Source organism: Tachysurus vachellii, chromosome 2 (assembly GCF_030014155.1).
Source record: "Tachysurus vachellii isolate PV-2020 chromosome 2, HZAU_Pvac_v1, whole genome shotgun sequence".
NCBI classification, from domain to species: domain Eukaryota; kingdom Metazoa; phylum Chordata; class Actinopteri; order Siluriformes; family Bagridae; genus Tachysurus; species Tachysurus vachellii.
Window position 1 is genome coordinate 509,155 of NC_083461.1, and position 25,541 is coordinate 534,695.

The window sequence follows — 25,541 nt, forward strand, 5'->3', positions numbered from 1 at the left end:
TGCTAGCGTTTGTATTGTGGCCACCAGGGGGTGCTGTAGGGATGTGGGATTGACAAACTATGTAAAATAAAAACAAAAAACAATATGTGTACAGAGGTCTTCCTCAGGATACACACATTAATAAAAACCCAGAAAATAAATGTGACACATTGCAATAAAACAGATGCTGTTTTCAGATCAATCAGAATCTAACAGATGTGACAATCTGAGCACTACTGAACATCATGAGAGTGATTGAAACACACACACACACACACACACACACACAGACCAGCATGTCTTACCTTGAGAAGCTCCATAGTGGAAAAGCAGAAGCAGTAACAAACACTTTAGTCTCATCATCTTGTGCTTCTGTCTCTGGATCCTCTGGATTGTGTGTGTGTGTGTGTGTGTGTGTGTGTGTGTGTGTATTAAATCCAAAAGAGTGGGTCACAGTCAGTCAGTGTAATATTCTCCATCACACAATTTTAGAACTATGATGAATTAGCCATCGACTGTAATTATTTCATCATCAACATCATCATCCTCATCATCCTCATCGTCGTCGTCATCACGAGCGGTCACGTGGTTCAGTACAGTTCAGTATGTAGTACAGCTACACTTTTATTGTTTATTCTCTGTTGATGTGTTGTTGTTTATTTGCTGTGACGTCACTACGTCCCGTTGACCATATGGAAATAGAACCAAGTCTCACCGCCTGCATCCAGCTGAACTTCTGAACACTGTGAGATCTTCACTTTATTACGGTCTAAAACGCATCCGAGTCTAATAAGAAATCCCCAAAACAATCAGACTTCCAGAAAGAAGAGAAGATCAGATTTTCTGCCCCGGTGTTCCGATTCCTCCAACAGATCCCAGGCAACTTTCCTCCTTCAGCCGCTTCCTAAACAGCCGCTCAGTGATTCACCACCAGGACAAAAGCACAGAGATGTTAAACACGTGTTTCAGTCAGAAGGAAAGGAAAGATGGAGAGGAAAAGTCCGGAGATGATGAAGCTCTGAGCTGGAGCTCCGCCGGTGTGAATATGGAGCTCATATAGCGGTCACACACACACACACACACACACACACACACACACACACACACACACACACACACACACACACACACACACACACACACACACACACTGAGTCACATCGCCATCTTGTGGTGGACAAGAAAGGATATTATGCGCTTCTGAGATCAAGTTCGCATCATTTTTCTGAAGCTCGCAACGTTTTCACTTAAAGGACAAAAAAATCTTCTGTTTTTTTTTTTTTTTTGATCAACACAGATTAGTCGTTGATTTGTGAGCAGTAAATATGACTGAATATAAACCCTACAAATAATCACCACTCAGTCTTGAGATGTTAATGAGCACCTCAGAGATGACCTGAAAACCTGATGTCAGTAACAGAGGAACAAAAGTCGAGGCTCTGGGGGAGAAAAGCAACTCACTCATTTATGGATGTTCCACAGCATTCATCATAACTATAGTTTGTGTCAAGACCTATTATAGACCTATAGCTATTATATAAATACTGACCTAGACCTATTATATAAAAACCATATGGGGACATGCTGTTTAAAAAAAAAAGGATTTCAGTCACCTCTGTACAGAGTGCAGTCCGACTTCAGCTCAGAGCTTCTGGCTGAATCGAGGCTCTGCTGCAGTAAGATAATGTAGAGCAACACATGCAGACAACACAAACACACACAAACAATAACATTCATTCATTCATCTTCTACCGCTTATCCGAACTACCTCGGGTCACGGGGAGCCTGTGCGTCATTGGGCATCAAGGCAGGATACACCCTGGACGGAGTGCGAACCCATCGCAGGGCACACACACACACTCTCATTCACTCACACACTACGGACAATTTTCCAGAGATGCCAATCAACCTACCATGCATGTCTTTGGACCAGGGGAGGAAACCGGAGTACCCGGAGGAAACCCCCGAGGCACGGGGAGAACATGCAAACTACACACACACAAGGAGGAGGCGGGAATCGAACCCTCAACCCTGGAGGTGTGAGGCGAACGTGCTAACCACTAAGCCACCGTGACCCCACAATAACATTTACATCTAAAATAAAACTAGTTAGCTATCTTCTAGAACAGTCTGAGGAGAAAAATTATTATTGCTAGTACATGGACACCAGCGATGGCAGTGTTTATGTATACGATGGCCAGAAATGAATACAATCGAGAAATCGTGCAAGAACCAACCTGCACAATGATGTGTTGGAAAGGCTTCACGAACTCGGCTCGCTGCAGAGACCAGGCCTCCAGAGAGACCAGGCCTCCTCGGTGTCGACTGATACCGGGGACCAAAGAGGGGACACCGAATGTTTTCTAATGTTTGCTCCCTGGACAATAAACTGGACTACATCCGACTCGAATGCGCTACAGGGCGAGAGTTTAGAAATTGCTGCGTATTTGTTTTTACAAACAAATGAGACGTGGCTCAGCGACAGAGTTCCATACGCCGCCATTCAGGTAGATGGGCTCATGTCGTTTTGCACCAAATGCAGGTCTGTGCGGTAAGACTCGCGGTGGTGGTGTGTGTGTTTACATCAACACGGAGTGGTGCAAGAAAAAAACTCTGTGTTTTTTTCTGGTTACTGCTCATTGCTAGTGGAGTGTGTGACTGTTAGATGCAGGCTATATTATTTACCACGGGAATTCACCACAATTTTCATTGTCGGTGTAGTAACCATTTGACAAATCAAAAAAATTAATCGAACTCCAAAATAACTAAAATAATCAGTTTTAAACTGGTAAAAAAAAAACTGGTAAAAAAACACAGGCCCATTCAGGTGCATTCTGGGCTGCCACAACTGAACCCATTTTATCCCCTAGGTTCACATGGCCTAACCCAATAAAAAAGAAATGCTATAAAGTCAAACCAATCAAATAAACTATAAAGCTAAACCAATCAAATTAGCAGATTACTAAGAAAAGTAAACATATACTAATTAACATAAAAAATTAACACAAAAAACAAAAAATAAACTCATTAACAAATAAACAAAATTTCAACATTACACAAACAAAAATAGACAAATAGCTCCTACTATTTGCGATCTACAGAATGTTCACCCTGACGGACTGTTTATCATTGCCGGAGATTTCAATCATGCAAATCTCAAATCAGTGCTCCCTAAATTCCATCAGTATGTGGACTTTGCCAGGAGAGGGGAAAACACGCTGGATCTTGTTTACAGAAGCATTTCCGGTGCGTACCCCTGTTGTGCGGAACCCCGCCCCCACCTTGCCTGCTAAAGTGCCTAGAAGACTAGAGACCTAGATTTCAGAACAGGTGACAGGGCGGCCCTAAGAACAGCAAGGGCCAAACAGTCCCAAGCCATCAGAGAGGCAAAGCGTGCACACGCCCAGACAATCCACAGCCACGTCCAGGACAGTGGAGACACCCGGTGCATGTGGCAGGGCATACAGGCGATCACTAACCATAACACAGCTTCACATGTCTTTGATAGTGATGCCTCCCTTCCAGATGCGCTGAACGACTTCTACGCTCTATTTGAGGTGCAGAACAATATAGCAACAAGGAAGACCATCCCTGTCCCCGATGACCAGGTACTCTGTCTATCCATGGCCGACGTGAGCAGAACTCTATGCAGAGTTAACCCATGGAAAGCTGATGGACCAGACAACATTCCTGGCAGGGTGCTCAGGAAATGCACAGAACAGCTAGCGGATGTCTTTACTGACATCTTAAACACTTCCCTGAGCAGTGCTGTTGTTCCTTCGTGCCTCAAGACAACCACCATTGTCCCCGTCTACAGTGTCCTGCCTCAATGACTATCATCCCGTCGCATTCACACCCATCATTATGAAGTGCTTCGAGAAGCTAGTCATGAGGCACATCAAGACCCAGTTACCACCCTCACTGGACCCCCTACAGTTCGTGTATCGTACAAGCCACTCCACAGACGGTGCCATTGCCACGGCCCTTCATTTAGCCCTCACCCACCTGGACAATAAAGACACTTACGTATGAATGCTGTTCATAGACTTTAGTTCAGCATTTAACACAATCATCCCTCAGCACCTGATTGGGAAGCTGAACCTGCTGGGACTGAACACCTCCCTCTGCAACTGGATCCTGGACTTCCTGACTGGGAGACCTCAGTCAGTCCGGATCAGGAACAGCATCTCCAGCACCACCACACTGAACACTGAGCCCCTCAGGGCTGCGTGCTCAGTCCACTGCTGTTCACTCTGCTGACTAAGCAATGCACAGATCGAACCATATTAACAAGTTCACCAATGACACGACCGTGGTGGGTCTCATCAGCAAGAACGACGAGTCAGCATACAGGGAGGAGGTGCAACATCTAATTACCTGGTGTAGAGCCAACAACCTGTCTCGGAATGTTGATAAAACTAAACAGATGGTTGTTGACTTCAGAAGAGCACAGAGCGACCACTCTATGCTGAACATCGACGGAGCATCTGTAGAGATCGTCAAAAGCACCAAATGTCTTGATGTTCATCTAGTGGAGAACTTCACCTGGTCACTCAACACCAGCTCCATCACCAAGAAAGCCCAGCAGCGTCTCTACTTCTTATGAAGGCTGAGAAAGGCCTTGGGACTCACGACCAGACTGTGTAACAGTTTCTTCCCACAAGCCATCAGACTCTTCAATAACTGAACTGAACTTTACTGAGCACAACACACACACATACACACACATGCACAATCAACTGTATGGACTGCAATGACCCACACCAAATATGCACTCTTTCAATGTACATCCATGTCTACAGCACCATCATATCAAACTGTTTACATGCTGTTTTACACACTGTTTTTGCTCTTTACACATTCTGTCTCACATTTCAGTCGATTGTTGTTTTGCACAATACTTTACAACACCTCATGTAACTGCTGCTATAATACTAATGTGTTCATTTGAGTATTTCTGCACATGTAACATTGATTTAACATACAGTATTTACACTGGACCGTGCTGTTTTTGTGTAATGTCTTCTGTGTATTGTCTTTTGTCTAATGTCTTGTATTTTTTGTTTGCATTGTCTTTTGTCCTATACTTTCTTTTTTGTCTTTTGTCCTGCACTGTTTGCACCAGGTTGTACAGATGCACTTTATGTGGCTGACTAACTTACTAAGTCCTTAGTTCTGGCTTTGTTTTATGTAACACCCTGATCCTGGAGAAACGTCTCATTTCACTGTGTACTGCAACAGCTATATATGGTTGTACTGACAATAAAAGCTTCTTGACTCTTAACTTGACTCTTGAATAACCTTTGCTTTCTTGAAGGTAGTTGGTACCTGACCAGATGTTATGGATCCATTGATAATAGTGGTAATGAAGGGCAGAAGTTATTGTGAGATGGTCTGGAGCATAGTGGAAGGGAGTTGATCCAGTGGGCAGGTGGTAGGATGAGTTGTAAAATTCCTTCTGTTGCTATGGTTTAGAAATGTGACAACGAAGGAGTAGGGAATCCTGACTGTGAGATATTAGTGCAGTCGGGGCAGAAGTGAAGGTCCTGCAGATTTTCTCATAGTAGAAAGAAGCAGTCTTCTAAATTCAAGGAGGATGAGCAGGTGGTGTCAGGGGGTTGAGTAGAGACAAGATGATGTTGTGGAGCTTACGAGGGTTTTGTGCCAAAGCTTCAAGCTTTTCCTTGTAGAAGGAAGTCTTGGCAGAAGTCACATCTGAGGAGAACTTGGCCAGGAGTGTTCAGTAAGAGTCTGAATCAAGTTGTGATTTCTTCCACTTTCTTTCAGATGATCTTCGCTCTCTTCGATTGTTGCGCAACACATCTAGGAGACTTCCTGGAAGAAGTCTCCTAGGGGACCAGGAGGGCAGTAGACAACAATGATGTCAAGGTTGATTGGAGAGGTAACAGAAATGGCATGGAATTCAAAAGAGGAGATGGTTAAATGAGACAAGAGGAGAGGTGTAAAGCACCATCTCTTTGACAGCAATACACCTGTACCACCACCCTGCCTGTTTCTCATGGTGAGTGAGAGAAAGCATAGGCAGAGGATGGAGCAGCTGGTGTAGCAGTGTTCTGTGGGGATATCCAGGTCTCTGTTAGTGCAAGAAAATACAGGAGTAATGGGAACTAAAGCAGAGATAAAATCAGCTTTCTTTACAGCAGACTGGCAATATCAGAGCCCACCTTTGAGACTTACACAACAGAGGAGGGTAGATGAGGTTACTGGGATTGTGACCTCTGCTCTGTAGACGAGAGCGTCTGTGACATTAAGAGGTGACTACAGAGATGGGTTTGAGGCAAATATCTGCAGTCAACCAAGAGTGAGATTTAAGGTATGGTAGAATATATCAAACAGTACTAGACACTAATTTACATTGCGTTAGAGAGATACTTACAAACCACTCAATTTAAGACCTTCAGTTTAAATGGGTAAGCCCTGCTCACAATTCACACCTTAAGGGAGCCAATCTACTCCTGATTAATCAGCTGAGAGAACAACAAAGACCAACACTATAAGATCAACAATGCTATAGAATATAAGAAAATTCAAATCACACTACTAAAGAAGAAAGTGAGTTTAGGCATTACACAAATGTCAGAATCATACCTTACCAGAAGACAATATATTCAAATATAGAGAGTTAAAGTACAAAGTACACTGTCCTACACTGTCCTACACAGTCCCACACTGCCTACACTGTCCTACACTGTCCCACACTGCCTACACTGTCCTACACTGTCCTACACAGTCCCACACTGCCTACACTGTCCCACACTGTCCTACACTGCCTACACTGTCCTACACTGTCATACACAGTCCCACACTGCCTATACTGTCCTACACTGTCCCACACTGGATACACTGTCCTACACAGTCCCACACTGCCTATACTGTCCTACACTGTCCCACACTGCCTATACTGTCCTACACTGTCCCACACTGCCTACACTGTCCCACACTGCCTCTACTGTCCTACACAGTCCCACACTGCCTATACTGTCCCACACTGCCTATACTGTCCTACACTGTCCTACACAGTCCCACACTGTCTATACTGTTCTACACTGTCCCACACTGCCTATACTGTCCTACACTGTCCTACACAGTCCCACACTGCCTACATTGTCCTATACTGTCCCACACTGCCTATACTGTCCTACACTGTCCCACACTGCCTACACTGTCCTACACTGTCCCACACTGCCTACACTGTCCCACACTGCCTACACTGTCCCACACTGCCTATACTGTCCTACACTGTCCCACACTGCCTACACTGTCCCACACTGGATACACTGTCCTACACTGTCCCAAACTACCTATACTGTCCTACACTGCACTACACTGTCCCAAACTGCCTACACTGTCCTACACTGTCCCACACTGGATACACTGTCCAACACTGTCCCACACTGCCTATACTGTCCTACACTGTCCCACACTGCCCTACACTGTCCCACACTGGATACACTGTCCTACACTGTCCCAAACTGCCTATACTGTCCTACACTGCCTACACTGTCCCACACTGCCTATACTGTCCTGCACTGTCCCACACAGCCTACACGGTCCCACACTGTCCCACACTGCCTACACTGTCCTACACTGTCCCACACTGTCCCACACTGCCTACACTGTCCCACACTACCTACATGGTCCCACACTGTCCCACACTGCCTACACTGTCCCACACTGCCTATAGTGTCCTACACTGTCCTACACGGTCCCACACTGCCTATACTGTCCTACACTGTCCCACACTGCCTACACTGTCCTACACTGTCCCACACTGGATACACTGTCCTACACTGTCCCAAACTGCCTATACTGTCCTACACTGCCTATACTGTCCTACACTGCCTACACTGTCCTACACTGCCTATACTGTCCCACACTGCCTACACTGTCCTACACTGCCTATACTGTCCCACACTGCCTATACTGTCCTACACTGTCCCACACTGCCCCACACTGCTTACACTGTCCTACACTGTCCCACACCACCTACACTGTCCCACACTGTCCCACACTGCCTACACTGTCCCACACTGCCTACACTGTCCCACACTACCTACATGGTCCCACACTGTCCCACACTGCCTACACTGTCCCACATTGCCTATAGTGTCCTACACTGTCCCACACTGCCTACACTGTCCTACACTGCCCCACACTGCCTACACTGTCTTATACTGCACAACACTAAACTACACTGTCCAATACTGTCCTACACTGACCCACACTGCACTATACTGCACTACACAGCACTGCACTAAACTACACTGTCCCACACTGCCTACACTGTCCTACACTGTCCTACACGGTCCCACACTGCCTACACTGCCTATACTGTCCCACACTGCCTACACTGTCCTACACTGTCCTACACAGTCCCACACTGCCTACACTGTCCCACACTGTCCTACACTGCCTACACTGTCCTACACTGTCATACACAGTCCCACACTGCCTATACTGTCCTACACTGTCCCACACTGGATACACTGTCCTACACAGTCCCACACTGCCTATACTGTCCTACACTGTCCCACACTGCCTATACTGTCCTACACTGTCCCACACTGCCTCTACTGTCCTACACAGTCCCACACTGCCTATACTGTCCCACACTGCCTATACTGTCCTACACTGTCCTACACAGTCCCACACTGTCTATACTGTTCTACACTGTCCCACACTGCCTATACTGTCCTACACTGTCCTACACAGTCCCACACTGCCTACATTGTCCTATACTGTCCCACACTGCCTATACTGTCCTACACTGTCCCACACTGCCTACACTGTCCTACACTGTCCCACACTGCCTACACTGTCCCACACTGCCTATACTGTCCTACACTGTCCCACACTGCCTACACTGTCCCACACTGGATACACTGTCCTACACTGTCCCAAACTACCTATACTGTCCTACACTGCCCTACACTGTCCCAAACTGCCTACACTGTCCTACACTGTCCCACACTGGATACACTGTCCAACACTGTCCCACACTGCCTATACTGTCCTACACTGTCCCACACTGCCCTACACTGTCCCACACTGGATACACTGTCCTACACTGTCCCAAACTGCCTATACTGTCCTTCACTGTCCCACACTGCCTATACTGTCCTGCACTGTCCCACACAGCCTACACGGTCCCACACTGTCCCACACTGCCTACACTGTCCTACACTGTCCCACACTGCCTACACTGTCCCACACTGCCTACATGGTCCCAAACTGTCCCACACTGCCTACACTGTCCTACACTGTCCCACACTGCCTATAGTGTCCTACACTGTCCCACACTGCCCACACTGCCCCACACTGTCCTACACTGTCCCACACTGCCTATAGTGTCCAACACTGTCTCACACTGCCTACACTGTCCTACACTGCCTGCACTGTCCTACACTGTCCCACACTGCCTACACTGTCCCACACTGCCTACACTGTCCTATACTGTCCCACACTGCCTACACTGTCCCACACGGTCCCACACTGCCTATACTGTCCTACACTGTCCCACACTGCCTATACTGTCCTACACTGTCCCACACTGCCTACACTGTCCTACACTGTCCCACACTGGATACACTGTCCTACACGGTCCCACACTGCCTACACGGTCCCACACTGCCTATACTGTCCTACACTGTCCCACACTGCCTACACTGTCCTACACTGTCCCACACTGGATACACTGTCCTACACTGTCCCAAACTGCCTATACTGTACTACACTGCCTACACTGTCCTACACTGCCTATACTGTCCTACACTGCCTACACTGCCTATACTGTCCTACACGGCCTATACGGTCCCACACTGCCTATACTGTCCTACACTGTCCCACACTGCCTACACTGTCCCACACTGCTTACACTGTCCTACACTGTCCCACACCGCCTACACTGTCCCACACTGTCCCACACTGCCTACACTGTCCCACACTACCTACATGGTCCCACACTGTCCCACACTGCCTACACTGTCCCACACTGCCTATAGTGTCCCACACTGCCTACACGGTCCCACACTGCCTATACTGTCCTACACTGTCCCACACTGCCTACACTGTCCCACACTGGATACACTGTCCTACACTGTCCCAAACTGCCTATACTGTCCTACACTGCCTATACTGTCCTACACTGTCTACACTGTCCTACACTGCCTATACTGTCCCACACTGCCTATACTGTCCTACACGGCCTACACTGTCCCACACTGCCTATACTGTCCTACACTGTCCCACACTGCCCCACACTGCTTACACTGTCCTACACTGTCCCACACCACCTACACTGTCCCACACTGTCCCACACTGCCTACACTGTCCCACACTGCCTACACTGTCCCACACTACCTACATGGTCCCACACTGTCCCACACTGCCTACACTGTCCCACACTGCCTATAGTGTCCTACACTGTCCCACACTGCCTACACTGTCCTACACTGTCCCACACTGCCTACACTGTCCTACACTGTCTTATACTGCACAACACTAAACTACACTGTCCAATACTGTCCTACACTGACCCACACTGCACTATACTGCACTACACAGCACTGCACTAAACTACACTGTCCCACACTGCCTACACTGTCCTACACTGTCCTACACTGTCCTACACGGTCCCACACTGCCTACACTGCCTATACTGTCCTACACTGTCCCACACTGCCTACACTGTCCTACACTCTCCCACACTGCCTACACTGTCCTACACTGTCCCACACTGCCTATACTGTCCTACACTGTCCCACACTGCCTATACTGTCCTACACTGTCCTACACTGCCTTCACTGTCCTACACTGTCCCACACTGCCTACACTGTCCTACACTGTCCCACACTGTCCTACACTGTCCCACACTGCCTATACTGTCCTACACTGTCCCACACTGCCTATACTGTCCTACACTGTCCCACACTGCCTATACTGTCCTACACTGTCCCACACTGCCTTCACTGTCCTACACTGTCCCACACTGCCTACACTGTCCTACACTGTCCCACACTGCCTACACTGTCCTACACTGTCCCACACTGCCTATACTGTCCTACACTGTCCCACACTGCCTATACTGTCCTACACGGCCCCACACTGCCTACACTGTCTTACACTGCACAACACTAAACTACACTGTCCAATACTGTCCTACACTGTCCCACACTGCCTATACTGTCCTACACGGCCCCACACTGCCTACACAGCACTGCACTAAACTACACTGTCCTACACGGCATTACAGATGTGTCTTTAACGGCAGAATTTTATACGAATAATAATGTGCTTGTGATTTCGCCAATTCAATCATTTAAAAACATAAAAACGCCGCAAGTTGCATCACAAATTCCTCAGCAGACTCCTGTACAGATTAAATACCACGAGTAAACTCTCATGTCTTTTTCCCATTTTTTCAGTGATATTATGATGTAAGTTAATGATGAGGTCAATTTGAACACTGACACACAGCAACAAAACCACATTCTGTATGTCAGCAAAATTGTCATGAAATTATTTTTAAACAAATATAAAATTATTAAACCAATTTCTAAAGAGTTTCAAGATTAAAACTGTCTATTGGCAGATCATTTTGCTTCCATCCTTTATTTCTAGAAAATGGCAAAATTTCCCTGCCAAAAAAACTGAACCCTTTCAGTCTGTAATGAGGGATGTAACTTCAACTGGTTTAAATATCTTCTTTTGCTATTTAATAATCCCATAATGAGAAATATTAGACCAGTCCAAATCCAGTAGTCCAGCCAGATGAAGAGGTTTAAGATCCAGAGTGATCAGGTCACTGGATTAAAAAGATCCACACCTTCTGCTGCAGTGTGCTTCATCTGGTGTCCCTGTTCCTCCTCTTCCTATAACACACAACTATGCTAATCTGGCTCTGGTGAATGAAGATAGAACGTTTCTGGTGATCTCTCCTGGGACACACAATATTCAGCTTATGATTCTGAAATGCACTTAGCGCAGGCAGACGGATGAGTTTACCGAAGCTGCTTTAGCCTTAATGCACTTTACCGACACAAACACATTATCTGCTGCTTTTCTCTGCGGCTCTGAATGCACAGAACCGTAAACACACAATAAACATCGCCGGTAAAAACAATCCGGTAATTTCATTTTGGCCTCAATGCTGCAGCAGGAGTGAGTGATTATATAAGAGATGAATAATTACACCACCAGGTTTCAGGTGTGACAGCACGAAGAACAACAACGTAGACTCTCACCTCACAGCTCATTATCTCCTCAAACTTTATACTAATAATCACATTTCTCTAACAGAACTTTCTGATTAAACCCCACAGCATTATAACATGTTTACAAGAGCATTATAACTTTTTCCAAAATGTTTCTCAAAATAATTTGTCTAATTATAAATATGCATAGATTTGCATATCTAATAAAACAAAACATAGTAAAAGTTATTATATCATGCATTTTTAATTATAAAATAAAGCAAATATATCAAAATATTCTGGTAAAGTTTAATATTATAATTAGAGAAGAATTATTGTTACTACTGTTTTATTCAGCATCTTCACGCTGCAGATAGACAGATACATAGAACTTTAATGTCAATACATAGTACAGGTACGTACACAGCAACGAAATGCAGTTTGGCGTCTATCAGAAGTGCAAAGAGTAACAATTGTGCAAATAAATAAAACAAAGCACTGCAGCTCTGGACGTGTCTCTGTACCAACTCTCAGAAAGACATTTGTACAGAGAGCTCACAGAGAAAAGCAATAAGGGTGTGTGTGTGTGTGTGTGTGTGTGTGTGTGTGTGTGAGAGAGAGAGAGAGAGAGAGAGAGAGAGAGAGAGAGAGAGAGAGAGAGAGAGAAATAATAAGTTCATCAGTAAGATCTCCATTAATTCAGACTGTTTCCATGGTTACAGCATGCAGGACACTTGAACCTGAAAAACCTGAAACACTTTGGTCTCACTCAGTCTGGGGTCAAAGGTCAGCCTCTCAGACATGTAATTCTAACAGAAAATCAATCTGCACAAGGTCTCAGATGTTGTGTACACTTATTGTTCTATAGTGTGTGTGTGTGTGTGTGTGTGTGTGTGTGTGTGTGTGTGTGTGTGTGTGTGTCAGAGAGAGTTGTTCATGATCTCTATCATTCCAGATGACACTTTACACAATTTTCATCTGCTACATTTCCCATAATCCTCTGCCACCGTTATATATTATGTTATTATATTTAACACACTCTGATATTCATTTTTACTGAAAGAAAGAAAGAAAGAAAGAAAGAAAGAAAGAAAGAAAGAAAGAAAGAAAGAAATTAAACATCATTATTCTATTCTGTAATTAACATAACAAACAAATAAAAATGAAACTCAAACAATGTGAAATAGAAGAGCTGAGGGACAGGAAGCTTCTGCTTACTCATCATCATCATCATCATCATCATCATCCCTCATTCCTTTCTCCTGTGTCTGAGGTCCTAAGTGTGTGGTATGAAGCATAACCCATCTGATGAAACCCTCACTCCTGCAATCAGGACAGAACGAGTGAACAGAGGGAGAAGTGCTTGTGTAATAAAGAGAGGGATGAGGAGAAAGTGACCAATCAGTGCTGTCTTGCTGTTAGTGCTAATCTCATCCCTCCATCTCCATCTGAGCTTTTACCTCTAATCTAACACTATGTGTGTGTGTGTGTGTGTGTGTGTGTGTGTGTGTGTGTGTGTGTGTGTGTGTGTGTGTTGGCAAGCACATTCAGATGCTATGCATGAGTGAGAGCTTTTGTAAAGAAAAGATATAATAATTAAATAGATAAAGTGGTGTGTCACATTAAATCCACTCCTTGAGTGAGCAATGCAACTGTTTCATCTTCCCAGCCATGAAGTATGTCTATATTCACTTACTGACCGCTTTATTAGGAACACTACACTAGCACTGGGTATTTCTCTCTTCACTCTCTAAATAGCTTCAGTTCTCCATGGCTTGTGTTCCACAAGAAGTCTGAAACATTCCTTTGAGATCCTTGCTAGGATGATAATTAAGCTATTTAGCTAATAATTTAGCTATTTCATCTGCTTTTTATGAGAGATATAACCGTGTATCGTCAGCATAACAGTGGAAACTAATCCCATGCCTTCTAATGATGCTCCCTAATGGAAGCATGTATATCGACAAAAGCAGAGGTCCTAGGACTGATCCTTGAGGGACCCCATCATTTACTAGTCAATTGTAACTTTAACAAGTGCAGTTTCTGTGCTATGATGGGGCCTGAAACCTGACTGAAACTCTTCAAAGTGTCAGCGACACTGGGATAAAACAGACCCAAATGCAGGATAGCGTAAAAGAAAACAGGATTTATTAAATAAAAAACACAAAACAGACTAAACAACAGAGGACATAAGATGACAAGGATTTGCATGGCTAAATAGACAAGACAATTAACACATGAGGAACAGGTGTGCAGAGGTGGGGAGGAAGGGACAAGGGCGGGGCAGACACGTGACACAAAACATAAACAAAAGCACGTGGCCAAAGTCCGGGCTGAGTCCTAACTTGACCGGTCGCGGAGGAGGGGGAGAGGTCCTCGACCGGCGTCTGACTCGCATATCCCGCTGCTGCTGCACCCAGTGTCCGTGGGACCCTCCAGCTCCAGTTTCACTGAGTGCAACTCCAGCGTGTCCTCACCTGCACTGAAAGGCAGACACAGAAGCGACATGGTGTTATAGGGCAAGTACAACAAAGATAATTGGTGTGAGAAGGTTTAGAGAACTAGCGGTAACTGGGCTAGCAGACTAGTGCTAGCGGGCTAACCAGCTAGAAGCGGACACTCAGGGAAACAAATAAAAAGTTAGCGATATCAAAAAAGTATTTCGAGCGAGTATTTTTTTAAGATGCTATTGCCAGTGTGTTCACCCTTTGTAAGAAGTAAGGAGTTAAAGTAAAAACTCGAAGATAATCCAAAACTGAATTAAAATACTCAGCTGAGCAAACACGTGCAACCTGCACGAAAACCTGCGGAAAAAAATAGGATTCCTTTTCATGTACCTATATTAAAGAAAATTGGCATCACATTTTCTTGTGACACAAGAGCATTTGATGCATTATATAAATATATTACATAGATATTATATAAATATATATTTACACACACAATTATAAAACTTATTTAATGCCAAGTTGTGCAAAATACTCCATTTACTCGACAGTTAATACAATAAGAAATATCAAATCTGGCATGTCTAATTGAATCACTTAATAAATGTACTCTGATTAAAACAACAATATGGGCTTATAGTGTGTCATCTGCCCTGTTTGTCTTCTGTGAATTTTCTTTAACTTCCTCTACCTCTCTCTGTCAGGGAGGATGAGGCTGTGCAACACAGATGAAGCTGACCACATCACGTGAAAAACAGCAGTTTAAACATCCTCTTCTTCATCATTAATGAGTCGCTCAGTAGATTAGGTTCAAACACACAAGTTGTCAGAAATATCAGGAAAGATCCAGATACTTGTCATTTCAATGAGAAGAAGGAAACTGTTTCGTCCTCCGAGTTTCTTTCCCTCTTTGAAGCTTAGCTGCATCTTTGTGAGATTAAGGGATTCCTTTTCTAAAGCATCTGCACATTTACCCATATGATTATAACAGGTCCTTTATTTAAGCTTTTGCTCTGAGACGACACTGATTTCCATTTCAAAGGCATTATTTAAATTAGCCAATTTTGTTTTTAAACACAGACAATTATCCCTGTAATTATTGCTTAAATTTTCTCTCTAGTATTTTATAGACATCTAACATTATTGTGCGAGATCATTAAAAAATATAACAATTGACTCCAAATTTAGGGGGGCACAGTGGCTTAGTGGTTAGCATGTTTGCCTCACACCTCCAGGGTTGGGGGTTCAATTCCCGCCTCCACCTTGTGTGTGTGGAGTTTGCATGTTCTCCCCGTGCCTCGGGGGTTTCCTTCGGGTACTCCGGTTTCCTCCCCCGGTCCAAAGACATGCATGGTAGGTTGATTGGCATCTCTGGAAAATTGTCGGTAGTGTGAGTGTGTGAGTGAATGAGAGTGTGTGTGTGTGTGCCCTGTGATGGGTTGGCACTCCGTCCAGGGTGTATCCTGCCTTGATGCCCGATGATGCCTGAGATAGGCACAAGCTCCCCGTGACCCGATGTAGTTCGGATAAGCGGTAGAAAATGAATGAATGAATGAATGAATGAATGAATGATTTACATCATGCTCACACTGAACAAGGATTCCTGTTAACACTGCTTGACTTTATATTATACACTTTTGACACTACGCACTGTTTCATATTGCTTGGTAATGAAGAATGTAGTTTTAAATATAAATATATTTCTTTATAGCTTTATGATGGTGTATATTGTCATAGGAGCTTAAAAAATAAGAACTGAGAAATGTGGAGAAATAATTTTATAGTAAATAAACACCAGCGACACCAGTCAGGTTCTCTGTCACTTTCTCCACTAAAACAAATCAATCGGCATTAATGATGACATACTGTAAATAATTAGAGTCTCTTCTGAGATCTGCACAGAATAATAAAGCTCTTATTTTGTTTATGATTTTCAGTATTTAACTGTCAAAGATGCAGTTTGTACATTTTATGTAATTGAATGAAATTGATGGTAAATTGATTGTATGCAAATTCTGCCTTTAGTTTTTCCTTCATTAATTTCAAATACCAGGGTCCCTGCAGCTGGAAATGGTGTTCATTATTTTAAAAAAAGATGCTTCAGGAGGAAAGCAAAATTTCTTCCTCATCTATTATTCACTGAAGAATTCATTTCAGTTTGTGGTTCAATTCAGTGTTTAACTCCTGTGTATTTGTATAGTGCTTTAACAACCGACATCATCACAAAATGTTACAGATCTATAAAATTACACTGGGAAACTAATCCTGACTGAATAAGGATCAATTATATCTGGGAATATTTCTCTAGAAGGCACTGTGTATCTACAGTACATACTTTATCATCATATAGTGGAGTACACACACACACACATACACACACACTCATTATGTGTGTGACGTTTGGTGATGGAGCTGAGAGACGATTATCCTGGACAGAGGTTACCTCAGGAGGAACTGTTTCTCAGGTCAGATAACGAGCTGCAGAAGGAGCACAGATCTGCATTAATAAGGCTCTTCATGATGGAATGAGGCTACAGCAAGTGTCTCAAACATCACAAAGACTCTCGCAAAGTAAAATATGCGTATTTCACCTGAACCACGTCTCAGGTCTGCAGACTCGCCGTCTTCAATAACATCTGGTATTAAAACCAGGAGCTTGGTCTGATTAATGATCAGTGACAAACTAATCTGTCTCACATGATAACGATAAGGTTTTAAATAGAAATTCATCTTTAAACGTCTTTTAATTCTGACACATTAGTCCATTCTGCCTTGGGCATGTTAATACTGTCATGTCTGTGGTCCTGATAATACTAATACTGTCAAGTCCTGACTCACAGGTTTCATATGATGTCTTATGTTTCTTATTAATGTTTTTATTCATTATTTATTATTCTAGCAAATAGTTCTGTTTTTTAAAATGGACATTAAAGTGATCACTAAAATCAAATTGAAATTCAGCACTAAAATATTTTATTTATTTATTTTTATTATATTATAGGTTCAGTGGGTCATGAATGGAGCCGAATATAAATATTTACAGCTGATTAAAAATTAAACTGTTAGAAAGTAGAATTCTAATTTAATGTCAGTGTTGTTCCATGAAGATATTCTCTAATGTCACTAAAGTCAATTAATAAATAAAATGATTATTATTATATAGTTTATTATATATTACCTTGGATACTGTTGGTCACACAACGTACATAATACACACATTTGCACAATATATAATTATATTTTTAGACATATATGACTTTGTCTATACAAAAAGCACCTATTCCTATTTAGCACATACTTAAACACACACAACCTGCCAGAACTTTATTTATTATTGTACATACTGACTTTTTATCTGCATTTGTTCCTTTACACATTTTTTTCTACTATTTACACTTCTGCTAGACAATAAACTGCATTACATTAAGAGATCAAATGAAAGAACAGAATAACTAAAGAGCTGGTTTTGGTTCTCTAAAGAATCTTTAATTCTATATTTCTAATAAAATCATAATACATGTAATAATTATTTTAAAGCATAATAATGACATCTGAACAATGATGATGTCACCGAATTTCTCTGACAAAAACAATATAGATTAATATTTAATAAAAATGTTTGTCTGTGATTCTAAAGAACTTTTTAAATGAATTAATGAAAAATGACAGATTACTGTTTGTATATATAGGACTTGATAAATATATAAATATAAAAATACATTATTAAAACACCTGTAATAATATGCCATGTTTTTAAACCATTTTATTTCATTTTGAGTTGATTGTCATGCAAAAAACTGTTTGTGTGAAACATTAGATTTAAATCGATTTTAATCCTCAACACACACCTTAACACACAAATCAACACACACCTCAACACACACCTCAACACACACCTCAACACACACCTTAACACACAAATCAACACACACCTCAACACACACCTCAACACACACCACTGTCCGAACATCATATGAAACCTGTGAGTCAGGACTTATACCACAGACATGACAGTATTAACATGCCCAAGGCAGAATGGACTAATGTGTCAGAATTAAAAGACGTTTAAAGATGAATTTCTATTTAAAACCTTATCGTTATCATGTGAGACAGATTAGTTTGTCACTGATCATTAATCAGACCAAGCTCCTGGTTTTAATACCAGATGTTATTGAAGACGGCGAGTCTGCAGACCTGAGACGTGGTTCAGGTGAAATACGCATATTTTACTTTGCGAGAGTCTTTGTGATGTTTGAGACACTTGCTGTAGCCTCATTCCATCATGAAGAGCCTTATTAATGCAGATCTGTGCTCCTTCTGCAGCTCGTTATCTGACCTGAGAAACAGTTCCTCCTGAGGTAACCTCTGTCCAGGATAATCGTCTCTCAGCTCCATCACCAAACGTCACACACATAATGAGTGTGTGTGTGTGTGTGTGTGTGTGTACTCCACTATATGATGATAAAGTATGTACTGTAGATACACAGTGCCTTCTAGAGAAATATTCCCAGATATAATTGATCCTTATTCAGTCAGGATTAGTTTCCCAGTGTAATTTTATAGATCTGTAACATTTTGTGATGATGTCGGTTGTTAAAGCACTATACAAATACACAGGAGTTAAACACTGAATTGAACCACAAACTGAAATGAATTCTTCAGTGAATAAAAGATGAGGAAGAAATTTTGCTTTCCTCCTGAAGCATCTTTTTATTTTTATAATGAACACCATTTCCAGCTGCAGGGACCCTGGTATTTCTCTTACAGATGACCAGTAATGAGTAATTAGTAATTATACACAAGCATGATTAATAAAATTAACTGTGCATTGTAAAGTCTCTGATTCTCTCCTTAACACCTACTTAACTCTGTCTTCCAGGAGATATGCTGTTTGTTACAGGACAAGATGAAGAGAGAGACATGTGTTTGATACAGGGCAAGATGAAGAGAGACGTGTGTTTGTTACAGGACAAGATGAAGAGAGACGTGTGTTTGATACAGGACAAGATGAAGAGAGAGACGTGTGTTTGATACAGGACAAGATGAAGAGAGACGTGTGTTTGATACAGGACAAGATGAAGAGAGACGTGTGTTTGATACAGGACAAGATGAAGAGATAGACGTGTGTTTGATACAGGACAAGATGATGAGAGACGTGTGTTTGATACAGGACAAGATGAAGAGAGAGACGTGTGTTTGATACAGGACAAGATGAAGAGAGACGTGTGTTTGATACAGGACAAGATGATGAGAGACGTGTGTTTGTTACAGGACAAGATGATGAGAGAGACGTGTGTTGGATACAGGACAAGATGATGAGAGACGTGTGTTTGTTGCAGGACAAGATGATGAGAGAGACATGTGTTGGATACAGGACAAGATGATGAGAGACGTGTGTTTGATACAGGACAAGATGATGAGAGAGACGTGTGTTTGATACAGGACAAGATGATGAGAGACATGTGTTTGTTACAGGACAAGATGAAGAGAGAGACGTGTTTTTGATACAGGACAAGATGACGAGAGACGTGTGTTTGATACATGACAAGATGACGAGAGACGTGTGTTTGTTACAGGACAAGATGAAGAGAGACGTGTTTTTGATACAGGACAAGATGACGAGAGACGTGTGTTTGATACAGGACAAGATGATGAGAGACGTGTGTTTGTTACAGGACAAGATGATGAGAGACGTGTATTTGATACAGGACAAGATGATGAGAGACGTGTATTTGATACAGGACAAGATGAAGAGAGACGTGTGTTTGATACAGGACAAGATGAAGAGAGAGACGTGTGTTTGATACAGGACAAGATGAAGAGAGACGTGTGTTTGATACAGGACAAGATGATGAGAGACGTGTGTTGGATACAGGACAAGATGATGAGAGACGTGTGTTTGTTGCAGGACAAGATGATGAGAGAGACATGTGTTGGATACAGGACAAGATGATGAGAGACGTGTGTTTGATACAGGACAAGATGATGAGAGAGACGTGTGTTTGATACAGGACAAGATGATGAGAGACATGTGTTTGTTACAGGACAAGATGAAGAGAGAGACGTGTGTTTGATACAGGACAAGATGACGAGAGACGTGTGTTTGATACATGACAAGATGACGAGAGACGTGTGTTTGTTACAGGACAAGATGAAGAGAGACGTGTTTTTGATACAGGACAAGATGACGAGAGACGTGTGTTTGATACAGGACAAGATGATGAGAGACGTGTGTTTGTTACAGGACAAGATGATGAGAGACGTGTATTTGATACAGGACAAGATGATGAGAGACGTGTATTTGATACAGGACAAGATGAAGAGAGACGTGTGTTTGATACAGGACAAGATGAAGAGAGACATGTGTTTGATACAGGACAAGATGATGAGAGACGTGTGTTTGTTACAGGACAAGATGATGAGAGACGTGTATTTGATACAGGACAAGATGATGAGAGACGTGTATTTGATACAGGACAAGATGAAGAGAGACGTGTGTTTGATACAGGACAAGATGATGAGAGACGTGTGTTTGATACAGGACAAGATGATGAGAGACGTGTGTTTGATACATGACAAGATGACGAGAGACGTGTGTTTGTTACAGGACAAGATGAAGAGAGACGTGTTTTTGATACAGGACAAGATGACGAGAGACGTGTGTTTGATACAGGACAAGATGAAGAGAGACGTGTGTTTGATACAGGACAAGATGAAGAGAGACGTGTGTTTGATACAGGACAAGATGATGAGAGACGTGTGTTTGTTACAGGACAAGATGATGAGAGACGTGTGTTTGATACAGGACAAGATGATGAGAGACGTGTGTTTGATACAGGACAAGATGAAGAGAGACGTGTGTTTGTTACAGGACAAGATGAAGAGAGACGTGTGTTTGATACAGGACAAGATGATGAGAGACGTGTGTTTGATACAGGACAAGATGATGAGAGACGTGTGTTTGATACAGGACAAGATGAAGAGAGACGTGTGTTTGATACAGGACAAGATGATGAGAGACGTGTGTTTGATACAGGACAAGATGATGAGAGAGACGTGTGTTTGATACAGGACAAGATGAAGAGAGACGTGTGTTTGATACAGGACAAGATGATGAGAGACGTGTGTTTGATACAGGACAAGATGATTTACAGGATCTCTTGTGTTGATAACTGAAGGTCCTTTTAATTGCATGTCATCTGTTTCTGAGAGAAACACTAGAAAACATTGTTGAAATATACGTCCATTTATAATTTTATATAATTATAGATCGTTATAATGTCCAGATTACGATTGTTATAATGTTAAACTGATCTACATGCATTAAAACGTAAAGAAATAGATAAATGAATCGTTTGAATGAATCAGTGAGTTATATAATCGAATCATCTTCCGGTATCGACTCAGTTGCTCAGTGTAGTTATATTCACGGGTACCGCGAGGCGGCGCTTGTTTTTCTCGTTTACGTTTTAAATTGTCTCTCGTGCGCCGCCGTACGTATGGCATAAATACCGCGGAAGCGGAAGTCCCGCCCCTTTCGCCTCCTCGCGCACAGGCTGTGTAAGTATTCACGCTGAAACGCTAATAAATAATCTGTAAACATCTGCGTTATAAAGTGTAATAACGTGTATATGAGCGGTGATGTGTACAGGATTAGTGTTTATATTACACATAAAGGGGCTCTGTGTGTGTGATGGTTCATTTATATCGTGTTTAACTTCATGTTTATCTGCCGCAGGTTTCACAGGAGAGACAATGGTGAGGGATCTGTTTATTATTTATATATTTATACTGTTATTATATATAAATGTACTGATTTATTTATTATATATACATCTGTTTTTAAATAAGTTATCTTTCGTTTATGACAAAAAGATGAATGTTAGCAGTTAGCAATATGTTAGTTTGTTTACTGTTTATAACGATGTTTATAACCGTTTATAACGTCTAAGTTTAGATTGTTTTTCGTTGTTTTATGTTGGTCACTTCATTAAACTTCATTGTTAACTTGGTGACTAACCAGTGATGTCTGAATGCTGTATTCTGATTGGCTACAGCATGTTGTATTGCCCTTCTGATTGGCTACATAACTTTCTATTGCCCTTCTGATTGGCTACAGCATGTTGTATTGCCCTTCTGATTGGCTACATAACTTTCTATTGCCCTTCTGATTGGCTACACACTGATTAAAAGTGTTTAGATTTGTGTAGTGTGTGATGAGGTGAAGGAGTCTCCAGTGTGAAGTGTGTATGTGCACGAGGACAGTGAGTGTGTGTGATGAGGTGAAGGAGTCTCCAGTGTGAAGTGTGTATGTGCACGAGGACAGTGAGTGTGTGTGATGAGGTGAAGGAGTCTCCAGTGTGAAGTGTGTATGTGCACGAGGACAGTGAGTGTGTGATGAGGTGAAGGAGTCTCCAGTGTGAAGTGTGTATGTGCACGAGGACAGTGAGTGTGTGATGAGGTGAAGGAGTCTCCAGTGTGAAGTGTGTATGTGCACGAGGACAGTGAGTGTGTGATGAGGTGAAGGAGTCTCCAGTGTGAAGTGTGTATGTGCACGAGGACAGTGTGTGTGAGGTGAAGGAGTCTCCAGTGTGAAGTGTGTATGTGCACGAGGACAGTGAGTGTGTGTGATGAGGTGAAGGAGTCTCCAGTGTGAGCTCTGTGTACCAGTCAGGTGCTGGAGCTGTGGGTCTTTTTACACCTGGTCACTTCATGTGTTGTCTCTGATCTGATATCTATCTGATTTGTTAAAACTGTCCCATTTACATTAGACCACATAAACGTGTCTCTGTGAATCGGATATCGATCCGATCTTTCTACTCCCGCCCAAAATGCTAATATATTTTACCTCATTTCCGGGGTAATTGTAATGGAACACACTTTGGTGTGTGTGGTTTTCAGAACGCGATCAAAAAGAATACGATTAAACTGGTTACGACGTTTATGTTACAAAAAACAGCGTTTAGTTTGCTGCGTTTTCGCTGACAGCAGCAGCGCGTTTTAAGCCCCGACGAGACGCCTGGGTGAAAGATCACCTGAGTGACGTAGTTCTGTTTGGGAGGAGTTTAGTGCTGACGTATGTGGCTTGAACAACCACATTCATTTACACCTGTCCAGTTTCATCTGAAACACGTCCCAGACCACCTCCTGAAGGGGTTTGTACTGTCGGATTTATATCCGTCTCTAAAACGTTATAGAGGGCATTTAGACCTGGTCTTTTTACCATCGGATAGATATCTGATCACAGAAAACACATGAAGTCACCAGGGGTAAAAAGGCCCTCAGATCTCTCCATCTTCAGGACTGAAGTTTACACTAAGATTGTTTTATCTTATGATGATGGACTGCTGAGGAAATTGTTTATCTGCTTTAACAGACAACAGATCAGTAAACATGACGTGGTGTAAGACAAATACACACTAGTGTAAAATAACCCTCAGGATGGGAAATAAATTCATCTGTTTCTTTTCCTCGTTTTTAAGCCACGCAAAATTGAAGAAATTAAAGATTTCCTGCTGACGGCCAGGAGGAAAGATGCGAAATGTGAGTGTTTAATTAGGACATTTTAGTTAAAACATTAATAATGCTTTTGATCTCATCATCACTTTATAAGTTCCATGTGATGTACAATGTGTGTGTAGCTGTTAAGATCAAGAAGAACAAGGACAATGTGAAGTTTAAGGTGCGCTGCAGCAGATATCTGTACACACTCGTCATCACAGACAAGGAGAAGGCTGAGAAGCTCAAACAGTCTCTGCCACCAGGTAACACACTCACCTTCATCCACAGCAACATGCATTATTTATATTGGTTAGGGGCCTTACTCAGGGGCCCAGCAGTGTAACCCCTCTCACACACATACTCTCCCTCTCACACACCCATTCTCATGTGAAATCACTCACATACTCATGAATATTTAAACAATACCACTGATTCCACAGCAGACTCGTCAGTTTAACAGCATTGTGCACTGCTGTGTATCTTCTGTCCTGCTCAGAGCAGCACATGAGCCAGACCTGATGTGTGTGGAGTGATTGACGTGTGTGTGGTATTAAATTAACTTGTGCAAGATGTCCAAACACCCTGAGCCTGAGCGGTGCCCACGGTGCATTTACACGCTTGCGAGAGCAAAAGACGAACCAAGTGCTGAATTTCTGCTTTTATAGAAGCTTCAGTTCCACCGGTTCACCGACATTTACACTTAAACACGTCTGGGGATAAAATCACTCGTTATACTGTGACGTAACTCTGAAGTTTCTGTAATGCTGATTTAATGTTAATAATCCTGAACACAATCACCATACAATCACTTAACATCTGACTCTAATGAACTGAGGATCAACTGCAGCTGGGAGGAAGACTTGGTCTTAATATCATTCTCTCTCTCTCTCTCTCTTTCTCTCTCTCTCTCAGGTCTGGCTGTGAAGGAGCTGAAGTAGAAGCTTTACTTGTACAAAAATGTTGTAATAAAAATTCGTAAATTCGACACTTTTTGGCTCATTTTTCTACAGGAGTGAACTTTATTATTGGTGTTTTGTGGTAATGTCATGGCCGGTAATGTCATGGCCGGTAATGTCATGGCCGGTAATGTCATGGCCGGTAATGTCATGGCCGGTAATGTCATGGCCGGTAATGTCATGGCCGGTAATGTCATGGCCGGTAATGTCATGGCCAGTAATGTCATGGCCAGTAATGTCATGGCCAGTAATGTCATGGCCAGTAATGTCATGGCCGGTAATGTCATGGCCGGTAATGTCTACATCCTTGTTACATGATGAAAGAACAAATGTGAGATGCATGTAGACATCTCATGTAGATCTTTAGATGTTTGAGGATGTAGTGCAGGTCTACACCAGGTCACTATGTCAGGTGAGTTATGTCCAAGCAGTGAGGTGTGTGTTGT

The 25,541-nt window shown here is 42.6% G+C and overlaps 2 protein-coding genes across 2 annotated transcripts in view; one reads left to right on the forward strand and one right to left on the reverse strand.

Annotated features, from left to right (window-relative positions):
• LOC132861242 (protein sidekick-2-like) overlaps nt 1-1,014 on the reverse strand; it is a 157,520-nt gene extending 156,506 nt beyond the window's left edge. Inside the window, exon 1 of the mRNA XM_060892668.1 lies at nt 285-1,014. Coding sequence (XP_060748651.1) covers nt 285-342 — 58 coding nt within the window. The 5' untranslated portion in view covers nt 343-1,014. The remainder of the gene's footprint in view (nt 1-284) is intronic.
• Nucleotides 1,015-22,148: 21,134 nt separating this feature from the next.
• On the forward strand, nt 22,149-25,124 carry rpl38 (ribosomal protein L38). Its single transcript, XM_060892677.1, has 5 exons — nt 22,149-22,198; nt 22,377-22,396; nt 24,121-24,181; nt 24,280-24,402; nt 25,052-25,124. The coding sequence occupies exons 2-5, from the start codon at nt 22,394-22,396 to the stop codon at nt 25,075-25,077; spliced, it is 213 nt and encodes a 70-aa protein (XP_060748660.1). The 5' UTR covers nt 22,149-22,198; nt 22,377-22,393; the 3' UTR covers nt 25,078-25,124.
• Nucleotides 25,125-25,541: the final 417 nt, after the last annotated feature.

Coding starts and splice junctions, on each gene's coding strand:
- rpl38 (XM_060892677.1), top strand. Junction 24,182..24,279: donor CAGGAGGAAAGATGCGAAAT/GTGAGTGTTTAA, acceptor ATGTGTGTGTAG/CTGTTAAGATCAAGAAGAAC. Junction 24,403..25,051: donor CAAACAGTCTCTGCCACCAG/GTAACACACTCA, acceptor TCTCTCTCTCAG/GTCTGGCTGTGAAGGAGCTG.